The 20,436-nt window shown below is 42.9% G+C and overlaps 1 protein-coding gene across 3 annotated transcripts in view; it reads left to right on the forward strand.

Annotated features, from left to right (window-relative positions):
• Nucleotides 1-20,436, forward strand: part of hapln1b (hyaluronan and proteoglycan link protein 1b) — a 35,470-nt gene that overhangs the window by 11,252 nt on the left and 3,782 nt on the right. For 2 of the 3 annotated variants that reach the window (XM_014128298.2, XM_045689900.1), the window contains exons 2-5: nt 13,972-14,103; nt 16,823-16,986; nt 19,085-19,283; nt 20,106-20,408. In XM_014128298.2, the coding sequence (XP_013983773.1) occupies nt 14,001-14,103; nt 16,823-16,986; nt 19,085-19,283; nt 20,106-20,408 (769 nt within the window). In that variant the 5' untranslated portion in view covers nt 13,972-14,000. Of the gene's footprint in view, nt 1-12,907; nt 12,932-13,971; nt 14,104-16,822; nt 16,987-19,084; nt 19,284-20,105; nt 20,409-20,436 lie in introns of those variants that run through there. The other variant, XM_014128299.2, reaches the window with a different exon arrangement.

Raw genomic sequence — 20,436 nt, forward strand, 5'->3', positions numbered from 1 at the left:
AGCCTGACTGCCATTAGGTACCGAGATGAGATCCTCAGACCCCTTGTGAGACCATATGCTGGTGCGGTTGGCCCTGGGTTCCTCCTAATGCAAGACAATGCTAGACCTCATGTGGCTCGAGTGTGTCAGCAGTTCCTGCAAGAGGAAGGCATTGATGCTATGGACTGGCCCGCCCGTTCCCCAGACCGGAATCCAATTGAGCACATCTGGGACATCATGTCTCGCTCCATCCACCAACGCCACGTTGCACCACAGACTGTCCAGGAGTTGGCAGATGCTTTAGTCCAGGTCTGGGAGGAGATCCCTCAGGAGACCATCCGCCACCTCATCAGGAGCATGCCCAGGCGTTGTAGGGAGGTCATACAGGCACGTGGAGGCCACACACACTACTGAGCCTCATTTTGACTTGTTTTAAGGACATTACATCAAAGTTGGATCAGCCTGTAGTGTGGTTTTCCACTTTAATTTTGAGTGTGACTCCAAATCCAGACCTCCATGGGTTGATAAATTGGATTTCCATTGATTTTGTGTGATTTCGTTGTCAGCACATTCAACGATGCAAAGAAAAAAGTATTTCATAAGATTATTTATTTCATTCAGATCAAGGATGTGTTGTTTAAGTGTTCCCTTTATTTTTTTGAGCGATGTATATATATATATATATATATATATATATATATATATATATAGTTATACTGTACATTCACCGGCCAGTTTAATATGTACGAGTGGAATGGGTGGAATGGTATCAAACACACTAAACACATGGTTTCCATGTGTTTGATGACATTCCATTCGCTCCATTCCAGTCATTATTATGATCCATCCTCCTCTGAGCATCCTCCACTGCTAGAGCCATTTCTTCCTGATTTTAGCTGAAAGGAGTGGAACCCAGTGGGGTTGTCTGCCGCGGTAGCCCATCCGGGATAAGGATCGATGAGTTGTGCGTTCGCGATGCCGTTCTGCACACCGCTGTTGCACTCAGCCTGTTACGCGATTATTACCATTCTCCCTCGACCTCTCTCATCAACGAGCTGTTTTCACCCACAGGACCGACTGGATGTTTTTTGTTTGTTGCACCATTCTCTGTAAACCCTAAACACCCAGGACGGCGTCCGTTTCTGAGATACTGCATCTGGCGCGCCTGGCACTGATGATCAAAATGTAGCTACGGGCCCCTTAAAGGCTAGGCCCCGGCTCTGACTGCATGTGGGTGTATGGATTTTGGTATGCAGACCCGCGAGCCACTGAGGCCCTCATGATGAGTTCCAATTTTTTTATAGCCCCCACCCCCCATCAAAGTTCCCTGCTCTAGATTAATGTTTGGGTGTGTCAGTTAGATATGCATGAAATGGAACCCGTGCGTTTACTTCCTATAAAGCTTCTCTTCCCCCTCTCCGTCCCTACACACTCACTGCCAAGAGCTCCCCTGGGCTGCTGTGAGGCTGCTACATGTAAACATATGGAATATGATGATTAGTTGTGACAGGGGATTGTTAGGGGAGTTGAGTAACTGAGTGTTGTAATACTCTGCATGGTCGCTAGGGGAGATGGAATATGGCATTACAGCTCCACAGTGTGTGATTGTGTGTGATTGTGTGTGTTTGTATGTGTGTATGTATGCGTGTGTGTGTCCTGATGTGTAGCCAGAGAGTGCAGGGCGAGGACACCTGGCCTCCTATAGGTTCAGGCAGATAGTTTCAGCTTCATAGTTATTGTGAGTTCACATAGCAGAACCCCTTGGACAGACACAAAGTAAGTGTTTCCTAACACTCTGTTGGGGGACAACTCTACTCACACAGCTGAAGCTAATAAATGTCCTGATGAGTAGCTGCATAGTGTGCAAGAGCAGGGCTGGAACGAAAGCCCGCAGGGCACACCCAGTATTTGTATTTGTCCTCCAGTAGCTCTCGATGAGGATGGTAGCCATCCCTGCAGTAGGTGAAGGTAGTTCTGAAGTCTTTTGGCTTCATCCTTTCTCATTTTTTCTTACTTCCTCTGTCTTTCTCTATTCTCCCTTCCTCTCTCTCTGTATCTTGTCTTTCGTCATTCTCTGGCATTTCTCTCTAGATCTATAGTATGGCTCTTCTCCTTATCAGTTGATGATGTCACGAGACTAAGGAATACCATCTTAGAAAAAAAAGGTGCTGTCTAGAACCTTAAAAGGTTCTTCGGCTGTCCCCATAAGAGAACCCTTTGAAGAACCCTTTTTGGTTGCAGGTAGAACCCTTTTGGTTCCATGTAGAACAGTGGGGGCTGCTGAGGGGAGAACGGCTCATAATAATGTCTGGAAACGAGCGAATGGAACGGCATCAAACAAATAGAAATCATGTGTTTGATGTAGTTTATACCATTCCACCTGTTCCTCTCCAACCATTACCACGAGCCTGTCCTCCCCAATTAAGGTGCCACCAACCTCCTGTGATATAGAACCCTTTCTACAAAGGGTTCTACATGGAACACAAATGGGTTCTACCTGGAACCCAAAAGGGTTTCCTATGGGGACAGCTGAAGAACCATTTTGGAACCCTTTTTCTAAGATGGTAGGCTCTTTGTTGACTCTCTAGCCCCATTTATACCTGGTGCTAACATGCATCCTTAGTCCTGATCTTGTCCACATTCTGATTGTGCCCACATTTTCAGACAGGTGTAGATGATTAAAAGACACATTGTGATCTGATTGTGAACAGATCTTCCTGACCACCTCCGGAAGTAGTCAGGCATGCATTGTGTCTAAATATCTTACAAGTGTAAACGGATCTCCACAGTGAAACCATTTAAATCAGGGATGGGCAACTTTGATGGGGGTGGGGGCCACAAAAAATCTGAACTAATCATGAGGGATCGCTGTTGCTCACTGGTCTGTGAACGCACATCCATACCCACACATGCAGTCAGAGCTGGCCCTAGCCTTTTGGGAGCCCTAAGTGCAATTTCCTGCAATTCTACACATTTCGCCATAAGGAGGAGAGGAATTTTTGCAGTTTTTAATATTGTATGTTATCTGAGTGAGAGTGACTAACAAAATCAGTGAGGGACCCCAGCCTGTAATTCGACCATGGTTACTACACATTTAGATAGCTGGCTAGACTAACTTACCAATCAAGAAAATGTTAGCTGCAATTTTGCTGCAATTCTACACATTTTGCCATGGGGCGGAGAGAAGCTTTAGCAATTTTATAACTCATTTCATGCAATTCCACTCACTTTGCCATAGAGTGGAGAGAAATGTTTTTAATATGATATCTGAGTGAGTGTGATAGCTGACTAGACTAACTTACCAATTTAAAAAATGTAAACTGACATGGACTAATTGAGTGACTGTCAGTGTCTGACGTAACAACAGAAAAACTGCTGAAGCGGGGGGGGGGGGGATTGATCCACAGGCCTACAAAAGGGGGGACAGTTGCCCATCCCTGATTTAAATCACTATCATCCCGCCTTCTAAAATCATTGACAGGTTGCACCATCGACTTATGGCACCAATATATGTCTTAAAATAAATAAATAATAGATGTTGTTTTGAAAGATTAGCTGTCAAATCATTTCCATACAGGGAATCCGGTCCCAATGCAGACACAGTGAACGGATGTGAGACACATTTTAATGCCATTTCGTAGACATATTTCTTTGTGTGTGTGTGTGTGTGTGTGTGTGTGTGTGTGTGTGTGTGTGTGTGTGTGTGTGTGTGTGTGTGTGTGTGTGTGTGTGTGTGTGTGTGTGTGTGTGTGTGTGTGTGTGTGTGTGTGTGTGTGTGTGTGTGTGTCCGTCACTCCTCACAGAGGCATGATGACTCATCAAAAAAAAATCAACTCAGTGATGAACTGCAGGATCCCAGTCTCACAGTCACAGTCCATCAGGATGTCACTATAGCTGGTTACTGTTGGGACGTGCCTGTCATTCTGCAGCCCTGGTTTAGTCTTGGTGCTGCTCGGGCATACTCCCAAGGAGTATGTGCGCTGGGGAAGATTCCACAGAGTGTTTAACTGTAGCCAGAGAGCCTGTTTTATGCTTGGCCTAGGGAGAGGATTTGTGAGGGTTAATTGTCCTCTATGATACGTGTGTTTAAATAAGGCCCAGCTCTAGTCATTGGTTGCTGGGTATGTCATGGTCACCCTCTTTTCTCCTCCAACCTATGGAATGTAGCCACGGTTGTAAGGAGCTCTGAAAGTGGACACAGAGTGACATTTTGATGACGGTCATAAATGACCAGTAATGGAGGACAATCCGTCAGTTAGTGCCCAGTCATAATGTTATGTCACCGACTGGCTATCTGGTTACCCACCGTCAACCAGACATTTTGTGTCCCTCTCAGTGACCGAGGCCACATATGAAAACGTGCAAGCACGCATGCACACAAACACTGGGAGTGGTTGTGTTGTCCTGTTCCCTGGAGAGAGCCTGATATGTGTTAGCTACGGCAGGGACAAGGGTACGGGATTCTCAGACAGGTGACACAATGTGAAAATACAGACATCAGACATCACTGCAGCTGGGGCATTCCTCAAGACCCCACAGATCAAGGGGATTTCCCAACACAAAGCTATGGGGTTCTGCTAGAATACTTAGTAGAAGTATATATTTCCTCCCTTCCAGCAGGCAGTGGGCACAGTGTCTTCTTCATTAGCTTAGCATACACCCCTGTAGTGGTCTGGTTAGTGTATTGTGGCAGTCCTGTAAAATACACTTAAAGAATATGATACACTTTGCCTTTTGAAAGTCCAATATCTTGAAAACTTGACTGCTGATATGGAAAACATTTTGGAACTATCAGCAGTGGACATATGAAAACATTTCAAAAATATTGTTCCCCAGCGGTGGAAAAAGTACCCAACTATCATACTTGAGTTAAAGTAAAGATACCTTAATAGAAATTGACTCAAGTAAAAGTAAAATTCTACTTGAGTATAAGTATAAAAGTATTTGGTTTAAAATATAGTTAAGTATCAAAAGTAAAAGTCTAAATCATTTGAAATTCCTTATATTAAGCAAACCAGACGGCACCGTTTTCTTCTTTTTTATTTTATTTACGGGAAACCACTGGCATACTCCAAAATTCAGACATCATTTACAAACAAAGCATGTGTGTTTAGTGAGCCCTACAGATCAGAGGCAGTAGGGATGATCAGGGATGTTTGGTTGATAAGTGTGTGAATTTGACTATTTCCCTGTCCTGCTAACCATTCAAAATGTAACAAGTACTTTTTGGTGTCAATGAAAATGTATGGAGTAAAAAGTACAACATGTTCTTAAGGAATGTAGTGAAGTAAAAGTTGTCAAAAATGTCAATAGTAAAGTAAAGTACAGATACCCCCAAAAAACGGCTTAAGTAGTACTTTAAAGTATTTTTTACTTATTAAGTACTTTACACCACTGATTTTCCCTTTAAGTTTGATTTAATTTAATTTGAAGACAATAACTAATGGATTGAATGCATGTATGTGGTGTTTCTCAACGTGCTCAAAGCCCTGAATGTACATAGTTGTTCAGCTGCTAATTATATTATTGTATTTATTTATTATTTATTTATTATTATCATTTATTTTTATTAAACAGTAACATGCAAAACACAAAAAGTACAGCCAGAGGGATTCCACAAAGAAATAAGAGAAGAAACAAAAATGATAACGCAAATCCATGCTATATCAATTTAAATACAGACATGTAGCAAATACATTTTTTTGACATTTTGTTTCTTATGTACGTTTTAATGACTCTAAATAGTTTTCCAAATCAGATAAAAAATTAAGAAAAGGGTATTTTTCTTCATAAATTTAGATTTGTGTATGAACATTTTTCCTAATAAAATAAAGAAATGTATGACATACTCACGTTCAATTGTGGAATCAGTGTAGTAAAATAATATGTCAAACTGATATTTCAATGGTTGTATGCATTTTGTTGCCAAGATCAGATGACAGATGCCAATGACAGAAAAAGTGTTCAATAGATTCCGTTTCTAGTTCACAAAAACTGCATTCACTGGTTACATCAGGTATATATTTAGAAATCAAGCAATTACACGGATAAAATATATGGATAATCTTAAAGGAGATCTCCTTTACTTTATTGGTCACCATAAATTTGTGTGGAGTGAGCCAAGCACGGCGCCAGTTTACATCAAACGATGAAGCCCAATAAAATATCGCAGAGGGAATAGACTTCCTAGACCAACAGGGTTCTGGATGGCGGTCTAAATGTCTTAGACTTCACTCTCTTCAATCAGATATCAAAAATCAACTGGGTTAAAAAGGTCCATAAAAAATCCTCATAGTTTCTGGAATATTATACCTCATTTTGTTTTTCAGAAGCTCAGAGTGCTTCATTTTTTACTACAATGTCTGTATATTGTGGGTAAACTTCCTGTGAAATTGGCGGCTTTTCACAAGCAGGCTTTAATGTGCTGGGTTTTGCTGTATAAACACAACTTTTCACCTCATAAATGTTTTATATGGACTAATGGGTCGATATTACATAGAAACAAGATGTTATTTTACCGTAACTGGTTCTCTAAAAGCATTGACCTTGTCAGCCAATTAGTTAGTATTAGTAGGAATCTATTTACCAGGAGAGAATTTATGGAAAGATACAACTTTGAGGTTTCAAGCAAGGAATATGACACTGTTATTAAAGCTATACCTAGTGGGATAAAATCTTTACTTCAGCATAATGCATATTTTGGAATATCTCCTATTGTAAACGATATCCAGGTGAATGGCATAAGTTTACTAGATAAGAAATTCAACAATCGTTTATTAAGGGAAATATATTATTGTCTTTTCATTATAATCCACTCAGTGAAAAACAGAAAGGACAGGAACAATGACTCCCCAAATCATATTATTGCTGGTGCTGTGGGTTGCCAGACACAAAGCCAGAGCATGGACCCAGGGGCCAAAGGGGGGATGGAGGCTGGAAAGGGCCAAAACCAGGGGCCTATGGGTTGGGAGGGGATTGGATCGGAGAGACAGAGGTGGGAGACCTCACAGTGTTTCTTGGACATATTTGTCTTGGAGCCCCCACTCAGTCTGAATTTAAGTTTGTGCTGGAAAGTGTTTGCGCAATCCTCCACCGATGCACCCTAAGTGTGTGTATGTGTCCAAAAGTTAACCCAAAAGCTTTAGTCATCTCATATCCAGTATCCTGAGTGCCTTGTGAAAGAGCTTGGCACACGTTCATTCATCAATATGGGAAAGGGGTCAACGCTTTAAAGGGATAGTTACTTTGAGGTGATTTGTGCCCAGAGTGTGGATTGTGGTCTTCCTTGGCCCAGCTACTTTCAGGCAAGGGAACACACCAGTCATTTTATCATTGGGTGAACTATCCCTTTAAATGCTAAATTCCCGATAAAGATGACAGTGTAAACCCCATTCTCTATTGCATTAACCATTAGTCTGTGTGTGATTGTCGTGTAGAGGTTAATAGACATGTTCCTAGAACTGTGTTCCCAGGAATGGAAATATAAAGTGAGGGCGCCAGCTGGTTTTCACTGTGATAGCCTGATTGCAATGTCTTAGCCTGTGTGTGTGTGTGTGTGTGTGTGTGCGCGCGCGCGTGCGTGCGTGCGTGTGTGGTGTGTGAGACAGCCTAATTTGAGTGTTTAAGTAAGAACCCACCCAGTACTTAGATTACTGTGACATCATCTGTATACTTTATATTTGATCTTGGCAATGAGCACCTTAAGTGTGTGTGTGTGTGTTTGTGTGTGTGTGTCTCTGTCTTTCTCTTGCTCTTGCTCTCTGTCTCACCATCAGCTGTTCTTTGATATTGTATCCCCATCGTTTGTCTAACTGTTGATACATACACTCCAACTCAAGTCAAGTAAAATCTCTCTCTCTTTCTGTCTCGTTCTCTCTCTGTGTTTACTCTGCTGTATCACAGTGTGTTGCCTGTAGCTCCAATCACTTGCTTGGTGTTGTAACTGAACATGATCAGCAACTGGGAGGCCTGTGTTGTTGAATCGATGCCAGGGACAGACTGACAGACATTTAAAAAAATATACAGTACCAGTTAAAAGTTTGGACACAACTACTCATTCCAGGGTTATTCTTTATTTTTTACATTGTAGAATAATAGTGAAGACATCAAAATGCCCTCAGACTAAGCATCAAACAGGCAAAGCGTCAACAGGATTAAGATTGAATCCTACTACACCGGCTCTGATGCTAGTTGGATGTGGCAGGGCTTGAAAACTATTGCGGACTGAAAAGGGAAACCCAGCCGCAAGCTGCCCAGTGACGCGAGCCTACCAGACGAGCTAAATGCCTTTTATGCTCGCTTCAAGGCAAACAAAACTGAAATATGCATGAGAGCACCAGCTGTTCCCGACGGCTGTGTGATAACGCTCTCGGTAGCAGATGTGAGCAAGACCTTTAAACGGGTCAACATTCACAAAGCCGCAGGGACAGACGGATTACCAGGATGTATACTCAAACCATGTGCAGACCAGCTGGCAAGTGTCTTCACTGACATTTCCAACCTCTCCCTGACTGAGTCTGTAATACCTACATGTTTCAAACAGACCACCATAGTCCCTGTGCCCAAGGAAGCGAAGGTAACCTGCCTAAATGATTACCGCCCCGTAGCACTCACATAGGTCGCCATAACGTGCTTTGAAAGGCTGGTCATGGCTCACATCAACAGCCTCATCCTGGATACCCTAGACCCACTCCAATTCACATACTGCCCCAACAGATCCACAGATGACACAATCTCAATCGCACTCCATACTGCACTTTCCCACCTGGACAAAAGGAACATCTATGTGAGAATGCTGTTCATTGACTACAGCTCAGCGTTCAACACAATAGTGCCCACAAAGCTCATCACTAAGCTAAAGACCCTGGTACTGAACCCCGCCCTCTGCAACTGGATCCTGGACTTCCTGATGGGCCGTCCCCCAGGTGGTAAGGGTAGACATCAACACATGGTAAGGGTAGACAACAACACTGGGGCCCCTCAGGGGTGCATGCTTAGTCCCCTCCTGTACTCCCTGTTCACCCACAACTGCGTGGCTAAACATGACTCCAACACCATCATTAAGTTTGGTGATGACACAACAGTGGTAGGCCTGATTAGCGACAACGATGAGACAGCCTATAGGGAGAAGGTCAGAGAACTGGCAGTGTGGTGCCAGGACAACAACCTCTCCCTCAATGTGAGCAAGACAAAGGAGCTGATCATGGACTACAGGAAAAGGCGGGCCGAAGAGGCCCCCATTAACATTGATGGGGCTGTAGTGGAGCATGTCGAGAGTTTCAAGTTCCAACAAACTATGGTCCAAAAACACCAAGACAATCGTGGAGAGGGCACGACAACACCTTTTCCCCCTCAGGAGACTGAAAAGATTTGTTATGGGTCCCCAGATTCTCAAAAAGTTCTACAGCTGCACCATTGAGAGCATACTGACCGGTTGCATCAACACCTGGTATGGCAACTGCTCGGTATCTCACCGTAAGGCACTAGAGAGCATAGTTCATATGGCCCAGTACATCACTGGGGCAAAGCTTCCTGCCATCCAAGACTTAAACAACTTTTTGGGGCTTTCCTCTGACACCGCCTAGTATATAAGTCTCCAGTCACCCAAGTCATAGACTGTTCTCTCTGCTACCGCACGGCAAGCGGTACCGGAGCACCAAGTCTCGGACCAAAAGGATCCTAAACAGCTTCTTCCCCCAAGCCATAAGGCTACTGAACAATTAATTAAATGGACACCCGGATTATTTACATTGACACCCCACCTCCCCCCATTTGTTTTTACACTGCTGCTACTCACTGTTTATTATCTATGCATAATCACTTTACCCCTATTTACATGAAAAACTAACCTGTACCCCCGCACATTGACTCGGTACCGATACCCCCTGTATATAGCCTCGTTATTGTTATTTTACTGTGTTACTTTTTATTATTTTTTACTTTAGTTTATTTGGTAAATATTTTCTTAACTCTTTCTTGAACTGCATTGTTGGTTAAGGGCTTGTAAGTAAACAATTCACGGTAAGGTCTACACATTTTGTATTAAGCACGTGACAAATAAAGTTTGATTTGATTTGATTAGAAAACTATGAAATAACACATGGAATCATGCAGTAACCAAAAAGTGTTAAACAAATCAAAATATATTTTATATCAAGAATATTCAAAGTAGCTACCATTTGCCTTGACGACAGCTTTGCACACTCTTGGCATTCTCTCAACCAGCTTCATGAGGAATGCATTTCAATTAAGAGGTGTGCCTTGTTAAAAGTTAATTTGTGCAATTTCTTTCCTTCTTAATGCGTTTCAGCCAATCAGTTGTGTTGTGTCAAAATAGGGATGGTATGCAGAAGATAGCCCTATTTGGTAAAATACCAAGTCCATATTATAGCAAGAACAGCTCAAATAAGCAAAGGGAAATGACAGTCCATCATTACTATAGGATATGAGGGTCGATCAATGCAGAAAACTTCAAGAACTTTGAACGTTTCTTCAAGTCCAGTCGCAAAAACAATCAAGCGCTATAATGAAACTGGCTCTCATGAGGACCGCCACAGGAAAGGAAGACCATAGTTATCTCTGCTGCAGAGGATAAGTTCCTTAGAGTTAACTGCAACTCAGTTTGCAGCCCAAATAAATGCTTCACAGAGTTCAAGTAACAGACACATCTCAACATCAACTTTTCAGAGGAGCCTGTGGGAATCAGGCCTTCATAGTCAAATTGCTGCAAAGAAAACCACTACTAAAGGACACCAATAATAAGAAAAGACTTGCTTTGGGAAAGAAACACGAGCAATGGACATTAGACAGGTGGAAATCTGTCCTTTGGTCTGATGAGTCAAAATTTGAGATTTTTGGTTCCAACCGTTGTGTCTTTGTGAGACACAGAGTAGGTGAACAGTGGTTCCCACTGTGAAGCATGGAGGAGGAGGTGTGATGATGTGGGGGTGCTTTGCTGGTGACACTGTCTGTGATTTATTTAGAATTCAAGGCAAACTTAACCAGCATGGCTACCACAGCATTCTTCAGTGATACGCCATCCCATCTGGTTTGCGCTTAGTCGGACTATCATTTTGTTTTTCAACAGTGTTGGACCGCAGAGTGAAGGAAAAGCAGCCAACAAGTGGTCAGCATATGTGGGAACTCCTTCAAGACTGTTGGAAGAGCATTCCAGGTGAAGCTGGTTGAGAGAATGCCAAGAGTGTGCAAAGCTGTCATCAAGTCAAAGGGTGCCTACTTTGAAGAATCTAAAATATATTTTGATATGTTCAACACTTTTTTGGTTACTACATGATTCCATATGTGTTATTTAATAGTTTTGATGTCTTCACTGTTATTCTACAATGTAGAAAATAGTTTTTTAAAAAGAAGAAAAACCCTTGAATGAGTAGGTGTGTCCAAACTTTTGACTGGTACTGTATATGTATATGCTCCACCTTTATCTATACAGGTACGTCAATTAAGACCAAATTCTTCTTTACAATGACGACCTGTCCCCCACATCCTTCTCGTATTCCACTACAGCTGTATCTGTGCCCTGTCAGTCCTTTCTTCAATGCAAACATAACATCATGGTCTTAGTTGTCAATAGTTCCATCAGAGATACTTAGACTCTTCATAAGATAATTCATAACACAGCTCCATCATCACAGCATCACAGCTGATGAGCGTCCACACACACACACAGTTTGTTTTACTATCCTTGTGGAGACCAAAACATTCATTTCCTTAAACATTTTTTTTTTCTTCCATAACCCCTAACTCTAAACCTAACTCTAAACCCCTAACCCTAAAACTAAACCAAACCAGGACTTCTGGTCCCCACAAGGAAACCAAACCAAACCACACACGCACACACACACACACACACACCTGTCTTTACCGGTGACATCAGGTATTGTGACAAACACACATGCCGTGTGTGTGTATATGTGTGAGTGGTTGAGTTCCCAGGGTTATAGGCTGTGATTGGGAACACAGGCGAATGCATGCACATACACACCTGTTCCCTTCTTTGAGGACTATGTGTGCTTAATCTACAGTAGCTGTATTAAAGGCTGGTCAATGTAGCGTGTCTTATTGATACTAAACCTCTGCGTCCCTTATACTGCTGCAGAGCTGTTCTTTCTCTCTCTTTGCCCCTCTATATCTCCCCACTCCCTCTCCTCCCCCCTTTCTCTCTCTCTCTCTCTCTAAGTTATTTTACACTTCATTTCTCTCTCCTGCAGAGGAGAACTCAGTTGAGGAGATTCTCTCGCTGTTTCTCTCTCTCCTTCCCTGAGGAAAGGACATCTCATCACCTCTCCCCGTTTCTCTCTCTCTCTCTCTCTCTCTCTCTCTCTCTCTCTCTCTCTCTCTCTCTCTCTCTCTCTCTCTCTCTCTCTCTTCTCTCTCTCTCTTCTCTATCACTCAATTCATCTCTCTCCGCACTCTTTCTCCCTTTTCCTCTCCTTTCTCTCTCCTCACTCTATTTCTCCTCTCTCTTATCACTCCCCACATCCTGGTCTGCTTTAATTACTATTTTCAGGCTGGGAGGGGGATGAGGGTGGTGTGCGTCCGTGCGTTAGTGCATACTGTATCAGTGTGTGTGTGTGTGTGTGTGTGTGTGTGTGTGTGTGTGTGTGTGTGTGTGCTCTGCAGAGTAGTGTTCTGCTGACTGCAGAAGCCCTACCTGGCAGTGTCAGCCAGTGCGTCAGCACCAGGGGATGGAGGGAGTGAATGAAGGGAAAGAAATAATTGAGGATCAATCAGAGTGACTGCGGAGAACCCACACACCACTCACCACATACCGCTCACACACACACACACACACACACACACACACACACTGCTCACACAGAAACCTCTCACACACACACACGCTGCTCACACACTGCGTGTTTGCATGGCTGTGCTCACACACACTCTTTAGGAGTAGGGGAAGGAGTGTGTGTATACGCTGTACTTTGAGATGGTGAGTCCTCCTATTCTCATTTTGGGATGTGTGTCTGTGTGGATATTGTGTGAGGGCGCTGGTGAGAAAAGTGTGTTTGGCAAAGTTTCCCCTCCGGCTGGCTCCCTGGGACGCGATATGATCCTCTCTCTGTGTGTGTAGTACTCTGTGTGTGTAGTACTCTGTGTGTACTCTTCTTACAGAGTCTAGAGCTTCTTCAGTGTTCTACAGGAACAGGTACTCTGTGTGGTTGTGATTAGTGATATGGATAGTGATTATGTGAGATGTATATTTTACATGAATAGGTTATGTTGATGATGATTGTGATAGAGTGATGCTTATGATGATATTGATAAGAGTGTAATAGTGAGAATAATGCCGAGGGATGCTGATGATGATAATGATAAGGATTGAGATGATGAGTGGTAATGACATTGATGATGACAATGAGGGTAATGACTACTGTAGTTATCATGATTGTGATGATGACGGTGATGACAGTGAGAATAACTAGTTTTGCTTACTCATGCCATGCTATAAATCTTTCTGCTACTGCCCTATATATCTCTGGTGTGTGTGTGTGTGTGTGTGTGTGTGTGTGTGTGTGTGTGTGTGTGTGTGTGTGTGCTTGTGTGTGTGTGTGTGTGTGTGTGTGTGTGTGTGTGTGTGTGTGTGTGTGTGTGTGTGTGTGTGTGTGTGTGTGTGTGTGTGCTTGTGTGTGTGTACATCTACCTGCCTGCATGTGTGTGCATGTATGTGTTTGTGTGGGTGTATGGGGGTGGGTGGTGGTGGTGGGGTGGTGGGGTGGGGGGGGGGGGGTGCTTGCTGTGACAAGGACACCGAGAGTGCTGCATTCCTATTGCAATCAGACTGCTCCAGAGGGAACTTACAGCACTGCAGATATATATTCTGTACAGAGGGATATTCTCAGGTCACACACACGCACATGCACACACACACACAACACACAACAGACACACACACTTTACGGAGGCAGGTGTTTTGCTGGTATGTAAGGATTTCCTAACCCTCTCTCTCTTTCCCCCTCTCTCTCTGTGCAGTGAGCAGATCCCGGGTGTAGTGACAGAAGATGCTTCCTGTGCTGATCTGTGCCCTGGTCTCTCTGAGCTTGGCCGACAACTTTGACACGGCCTACCCTGAAATGGAGCACTACAGAACCATCTATGTACAAGGTAGATGTGGTGGTGTATGACCATCCGTCTGCAATGACAGTCTAACACCTCTAATTGAAAGTCACTCTGGATAAGAGTGTGTGCTGAGTGGCTAAAATGTACATTTACCTGTCGCTGTGTTTCGTTTATGACACACACTCCTGGAATGTCTCCTGTGGTTCCATAGTATCATCTTATCTGTGTGTGTGTGTGTGTGTGTGTGTGTGTGTGTGTGTGTGTGTGTGTGTGTGTGTGTGTGTGTGTGTGTGTGTGTGTGTGTGTGTGTGTGTGTGTGTGTGTGTGTGTGTGTGTGCGTGCGTGCGTGCGTGTGTGTGTTTGTGCGCACGCCTGTGTGTGTGTGTGTGTGTGTGTATCCTCACGCACTGCAACTGTTGAATGAGAGAGATAGGGCAGCTATGTGGGGTCTTGTTTTCTCTGATATCCTATCTGCTATCTCTCTTTATTTGGGCTGTAGAGGCAGATTGCAGGTCAGATATGTCCCTGTTTGTGCCATGTTTAGAAAGCAGGTGCAGTGAATGTGTATTGGCTACTGTACTCTTTCTGCAGTGACGATATAAAGGCGGTTTTACTACACACAGTACTGTGGTAGAGTGTGGTACCCAGCAGTAGTATGTCGGGTGCAGCTCTCCAGCTAAAGCAGTATCCTGTACTGTGTGTGTGGTAAGCAGTTCTGTTGAACTTTTGTGTAGAAATTAGCTTCAGCATCGATCGTAGTTTCAGGAGGCAGATTCACTGAGTTGGCTGGAGAGAGGAAGTGCTAACTCACTCTTATAGTCAGTATAGGACTCCTATAGGATCAATGTGCCATCAGTCAGTCAGCCTAGCATGGGTTCGTATGGTCCTAACAGGGATGTACAGATGTAGGATCTTAATTTGATCACTGTTTTATTGCTGAGAGTAGTGTATTCAAGGTTTAAAAAGTTTGTGTATTCAAGGTTTAAAAAGTTTTCTAAGGTTTTCAATTTCCACTTTAAAATGTCAAGACTTGATTTGCCCTAACAGAAAAATGTATTAACCACTACAATTCTGATTTGGGGATCATAATACAGAGGAGGGCCACAGCAGGTCACAGCAGGTCTTTAAACCTACCCCTCAACCGTGTATGAAATGTATGCACTCACTACTGTAAGTCGCTCTGGATAAGAGCGTCTGCTAAATGACTAAAATGTAAATGTAAAAATGTTATGTGCTGCACCAATTGTATTGAAGTACTGTAGAAACCAATCATTGTTTTTGAAAAAGTGAAAGTTGCTTCTGGTGGGTGATTGAAATGGAAGTTTAGCTTGTAGCAGTGAGACTATAGAACCTTACTGTACCAGTAAAACGTTGTGTACCCAACAACGCTGCCACTAAACAGGTTGACTGAGGACGCTCCGTTGTGTACATTACATAGTGCCTCCAGATATATTAGAATCATCAATTTTCTCCACACCAGGAAGAGAGGATTAAATAAACATCAAACACAAGATGAGGTAGTGATGGAATGCACAGTTAAGATGTATTAGAGAAAACCCTGGAACCAGATTCTGTTTAAGGGGGTGGGGGTGTTTGGAGCAACAAGCTCTCACAGTCTCACTGCAAAATTAGACGTCTATCCACCTTCTCCATACGTACAATTTTGACGTGTTTTTGTTGCTCCTGCTTCTCTGTAACATTCATCCTGCTGCTCTGTATCGTTCCATTTCTCCAAACGTCAAATTTCGAAGTTAAGGGTTAAGCTTAGGCACTCATTGCGAATGGTTCGGCTAAGGCTAAGGTTTGGGATAGGGTTAAAACATTACGTTTAGGCACCCATTCCGAAGGGTTAACGTTTGGGATAGGGTTAAAACAAAAATGTAAAACTAGTTTCCACAACTGGGATCAAACACCCAACCTTCTGAGCCAGAAGTCACCTATCCACCACCCTAATCCACAACACCCTACTTGATGGTACTAACACTCACTGTTTCCCCTAGTGGCCTGTTTTGAAGGCATTTCCCGACATCTTCAGGACGTGGATATATGTCCAATTTCGACGTTAATAATCTCCCTGGTTTGGAGCGATTTTTATACCTAGTGTTGGAAACAGATTGGTTTGCATGTGGATGTAAATACATGTTAATGAGATACATGTTAATGAGACCCTTAGCATAATGTTATTATGTGTGGTTGACTGGCAATAGCTCATATTATTATTATATCTATAAACATCATAATAAACACATTATTATCTCAGTCAGATTTTTGGAACCTGATATTTGACTCCAGGGGTTCTCCTAATACTCTGGTCCCTTACATTAAATCAGCATTACACAACCTGATACATTATAATATATATTTTAAAAATACAATGTAGAACTATATTGTTTAAATCAAAATTAAACGAACACGGTTTTTGTGACAGGGCTGAACAACAGGGATGTTGTAATTCACTTGGGATAAAAGAGATGGGAACTATTTAGCTATTGAGCAAGCCTCTGTTTCCGAGCCCAGATCTTGCTAATCGATTTCATATGGCATAACGTGATAACAAACAGGTTAAATACCATTCAGAGAAGAAAAAAAAACAGCCCATTTTTTGATAAGATACAGTGAACCAAACAATGGGTTAGTGTTGTTGTTGAAGTTAGGAATAGAGAGTGAGAGAGATACTGTATGAGAGAGAGAAAGAAACAGAGAAATGTACAAAGAGAGAACCACCCCTGTAATACTAATGGTTTAACCCATTCCTATATTTCAGAGAATGGCCCTCAGCTCTCTGTGGTGACGGAGCAGTCCAAGGTGGTGTCGAGGCGGGGGGGTAATGCCACCCTGCCCTGTAAGTTCCACAGGGATGCGTCACTGCCGGCCAACCCCAAACTGAGGATCAAATGGACTAAGCTGACCTCAGACTACCTCAAAGAGGTGTGTTTACACTTGAACCAATGTCATAAAACTATAATCAAAATAACTTTTCCATACAATACCCTACTTTTGATCAGAGTCTGGTCTAAAATAGTGCACTATGTGGAATATTTTGTCATTTTTTGTACCTTTATTTAACTAGGCAAGTCAGTTAAGAACAAATTATTGTTTTCAATGACAGCCTAGGAACAGTGGGTTAACTGCCTTGTTCAGGAGCAGAACAACAGATGTTTACCTTGTCAGTTCGGGGATTCGATCTTGCAAACTTCCGGTTACTAGTCCAACGCTCTAACCACTAGGCTACCTGCCACCCCACAATAGCCTACATTATAAAAGAGACTAGGACAGGGGTAGGCAACTAGATTCAGCCGGAGGCTGATGTTAGTCGGTTGATGGTCGGGTTTGTACACTGCAAATTGACCACAACTACGCCCAAAAAGAGATTGTATTTGAAAATAAAAACCATTTCATATCTTTATTGCGTTAATACACAAACTACTGTTTTATTTCTGGGAGTACTTGTGAACAGATTTCCTAAATTAAACAAGCTTTTGCTGAATTCCTGGTGATTTTACTGTCTTTTTTGCCAGGAAATGTAATTCCCCCTTAAAAATATACATCACCAGTCAAAAGTTTGGACACGCCTACTCATTCAAGTAGTTTTTCTTTATTTTATACTATTTTCTACATTGTAGAATAGTAGTGAAGACATCGAAACTATGAAATAACACATGGAATCCTGTAGTAACCCAAAAAAGTGTTAAACAAATGAAAATATATTTTATATTTGAGATTCTTCAAAGTAGCCTCCCTTTGCCTTGATGACAGCTTTGCACACTCTTGGCATTCTCTGAACCAGCTTCATGAGGTAGTCACCTGGAATGCATTTCAATTAACGGGTGTGCCTAATTACATCTTCAGCACCACTCCAACATCAACATATGTGAAAATTGCGCTTTTCTAGGTTTTGAAGTAAAACAGAAGGAGGAAGAGAAGTTTCTAATGACATCATCAGTGTGCATCGTGTGATTTTAACCAATTATGAGTAGGCATTGCTAATGTCTACTAATTGGTTGATGATGACATTAGAAAACCTTATCTTCCTCAATCTTTTTTCTATAAATTTATTGAAATGTTTTTTTTTTCTTCGTACCCATAGGAGTGTCGTTCCACCAATTCGATGCATTTTGAGAAGTGTAACTTGGCCCTCCCAAAAAATTTCACCAAATGTTTACATTCTATCATAAAGAGCACAAATGTTCAACTACATAAAACAATACATTTTTCCATCTCAAGAGGTTAAATAAAAAACATTATTATCGTAAGTGCCCATAAGTGCCAAATAAAGTAACAGGGTTGGCCGTAACAGGGGTTGGCCGTAACAGGGTTGACGATTTCATTTTAAATCAGCCATAAATCCCCTTGTGACAGGGAATGGAAGTTTTTTGTGTGCAACAGGGAGGGGCAATTGAATAGAGGCTTCACAACAACAACAACAAAAAAACATTTCTAGCCTGTCTATCAATGGGTAACAGGGAAGTGTTATGCATGTCCCAATCAAACACCAGAAAATGGCAAAAAAGAGTTGCCCAGTTCACCTGCTTTTACACTACGATTTGCCTATTAGATGTTCAATTTAAAAAGTAAGCTTTTCACCATATTAAAATGAGAGTTCTGTTCACGTAACAGGTTTGACCTTAAAATGAGGGACAGATGTAAATGTAGACTAATCACTTTAAATAAATAATCATCTTCAAAATGGACTTTGTCAAAGCAACAAAATAACTAGGGCTTTACGATTATGGTGAAAACTTGGAAAAATGTTGAAGATAGGTGGGTTTAAATCTTTCTAGAAGTTACACAGGGTGCAAGGAGGGACATGTCCAAATGCTGAATTATTCATATTGAAAATCTGATTTATTGAATTCCCCATGCGTTCTATATTAAGAGGAACTTCATTTCATGTAACAGGCTTTTACAATTCAAAATTGGTGCACAATTTCTACTTAATATATCAAAGAGATGCAAAAGGCACTCATTTCGTGGAATAACCTCGGAACTAACTGATGCCATCACTTACAACTCCTTCTTGTTCCAGGTGGATGTCTTCGTTGCCATGGGTTTCCACAAGCGGAGCTACGGACGTTTCCATGGACGCGTCTACCTACAGGACTCGGCCCCCGCGGATGCGTCGTTGGTCATCACAGAACTCACACTGGAGGATTATGGGAGATATAAGTGTGAGGTCATCGACGGGTTGGAAGATGGAACAGGCGTGGTGTCTCTGGACCTGCAAGGTAACACACACTTGAACACACACGAACACACAATTTCACAGTGTGCGTGTCCTCACCGCAGTCTGTCGACACAACAGCTAGTATTCAATATGGACTCTGTTTGACAAAGTTTTTGAGAGAACCGTCCTTTGGTAAAGTCTATTTACTGTGTAGCAGCCTGTCCTTGTCTAAATGGCCCAGGGTTCTGGCTATATATAGCACCGTGAGCTGAGACTACCCAGGAGGACTGTCAGGGGCACACACACGTCAGGCCGGAGTAATGGAGTTCATCATTTAGGTTTCCATTCCTGGCACACCTCCATGGAACAGGGTATAACGCCATGCATCACCCAGCTAGACCAGCTCCATTATATATGAGAATGATCAACTATCACTGCCACCATCAATCTGGAGCTACAGCTACCCACACACATAACAATGGACTAGAAATTGTAGGATTTGAGCAAATGCTATAAGCTAATAGGGTTTAGCTTTTTTTTTACAACTTGTGTTATGTTTTCCACCTGTTTAAGATGAGTACATAAAACCCCAAAGCAAATGGATGTTTTATGATCTCCTGTCTCTCCTCCCTCTCTCTCACCCTCTCTCTCCTGTCTCTCCTCCCTCTCTTTCACCCTCTCTCCTGTCTCTCCTCCCTCTCTTTCACCCTCTCTCCTGTCTCTCCTCCCTCTCTCTCACCCTCTCTCTCCTGTCTCTCCTCCCTCTCTCTCACCCTCTCTCTCCTGTCTCTCCTCCCTCTCTCTCACCCTCTCTCTCCTGTCTCTCCTCCCTCTCTCTCACCCTCTCTCTCCTGTCTCTCCTCCCTGTCTCTCCCCCTCCCAGGTATCGTCTACCCATACTTCCCTCGGCTGGGTCGTTACAACCTGAACTTCTTTGATGCCGAGCGGGTGTGTCGCGAGCAGGACTCCATCGTGGCGTCGTTTGACCAGCTGTACGAGGCATGGCGTGGGGGTTTGGACTGGTGCAACGCTGGGTGGCTGAGTGACGGATCCGTCCAGTATCCCATCACCACCCCGAGGGAACCCTGTGGGGGCAAGAACACTGTTCCCGGGGTACGCAACTACGGCCTCAGAGACAAGGAGAAGAACAGATACGACGTGTTCTGTTTCACCTCCAACTACAAAGGTGAGTGTGTGTGTGTGTGTGTGTGGGG

This window comes from Salmo salar, chromosome ssa11, assembly GCF_905237065.1.
Source record: "Salmo salar chromosome ssa11, Ssal_v3.1, whole genome shotgun sequence".
In the NCBI taxonomy this organism is placed as follows: Eukaryota; Metazoa; Chordata; class Actinopteri; order Salmoniformes; family Salmonidae; genus Salmo; species Salmo salar.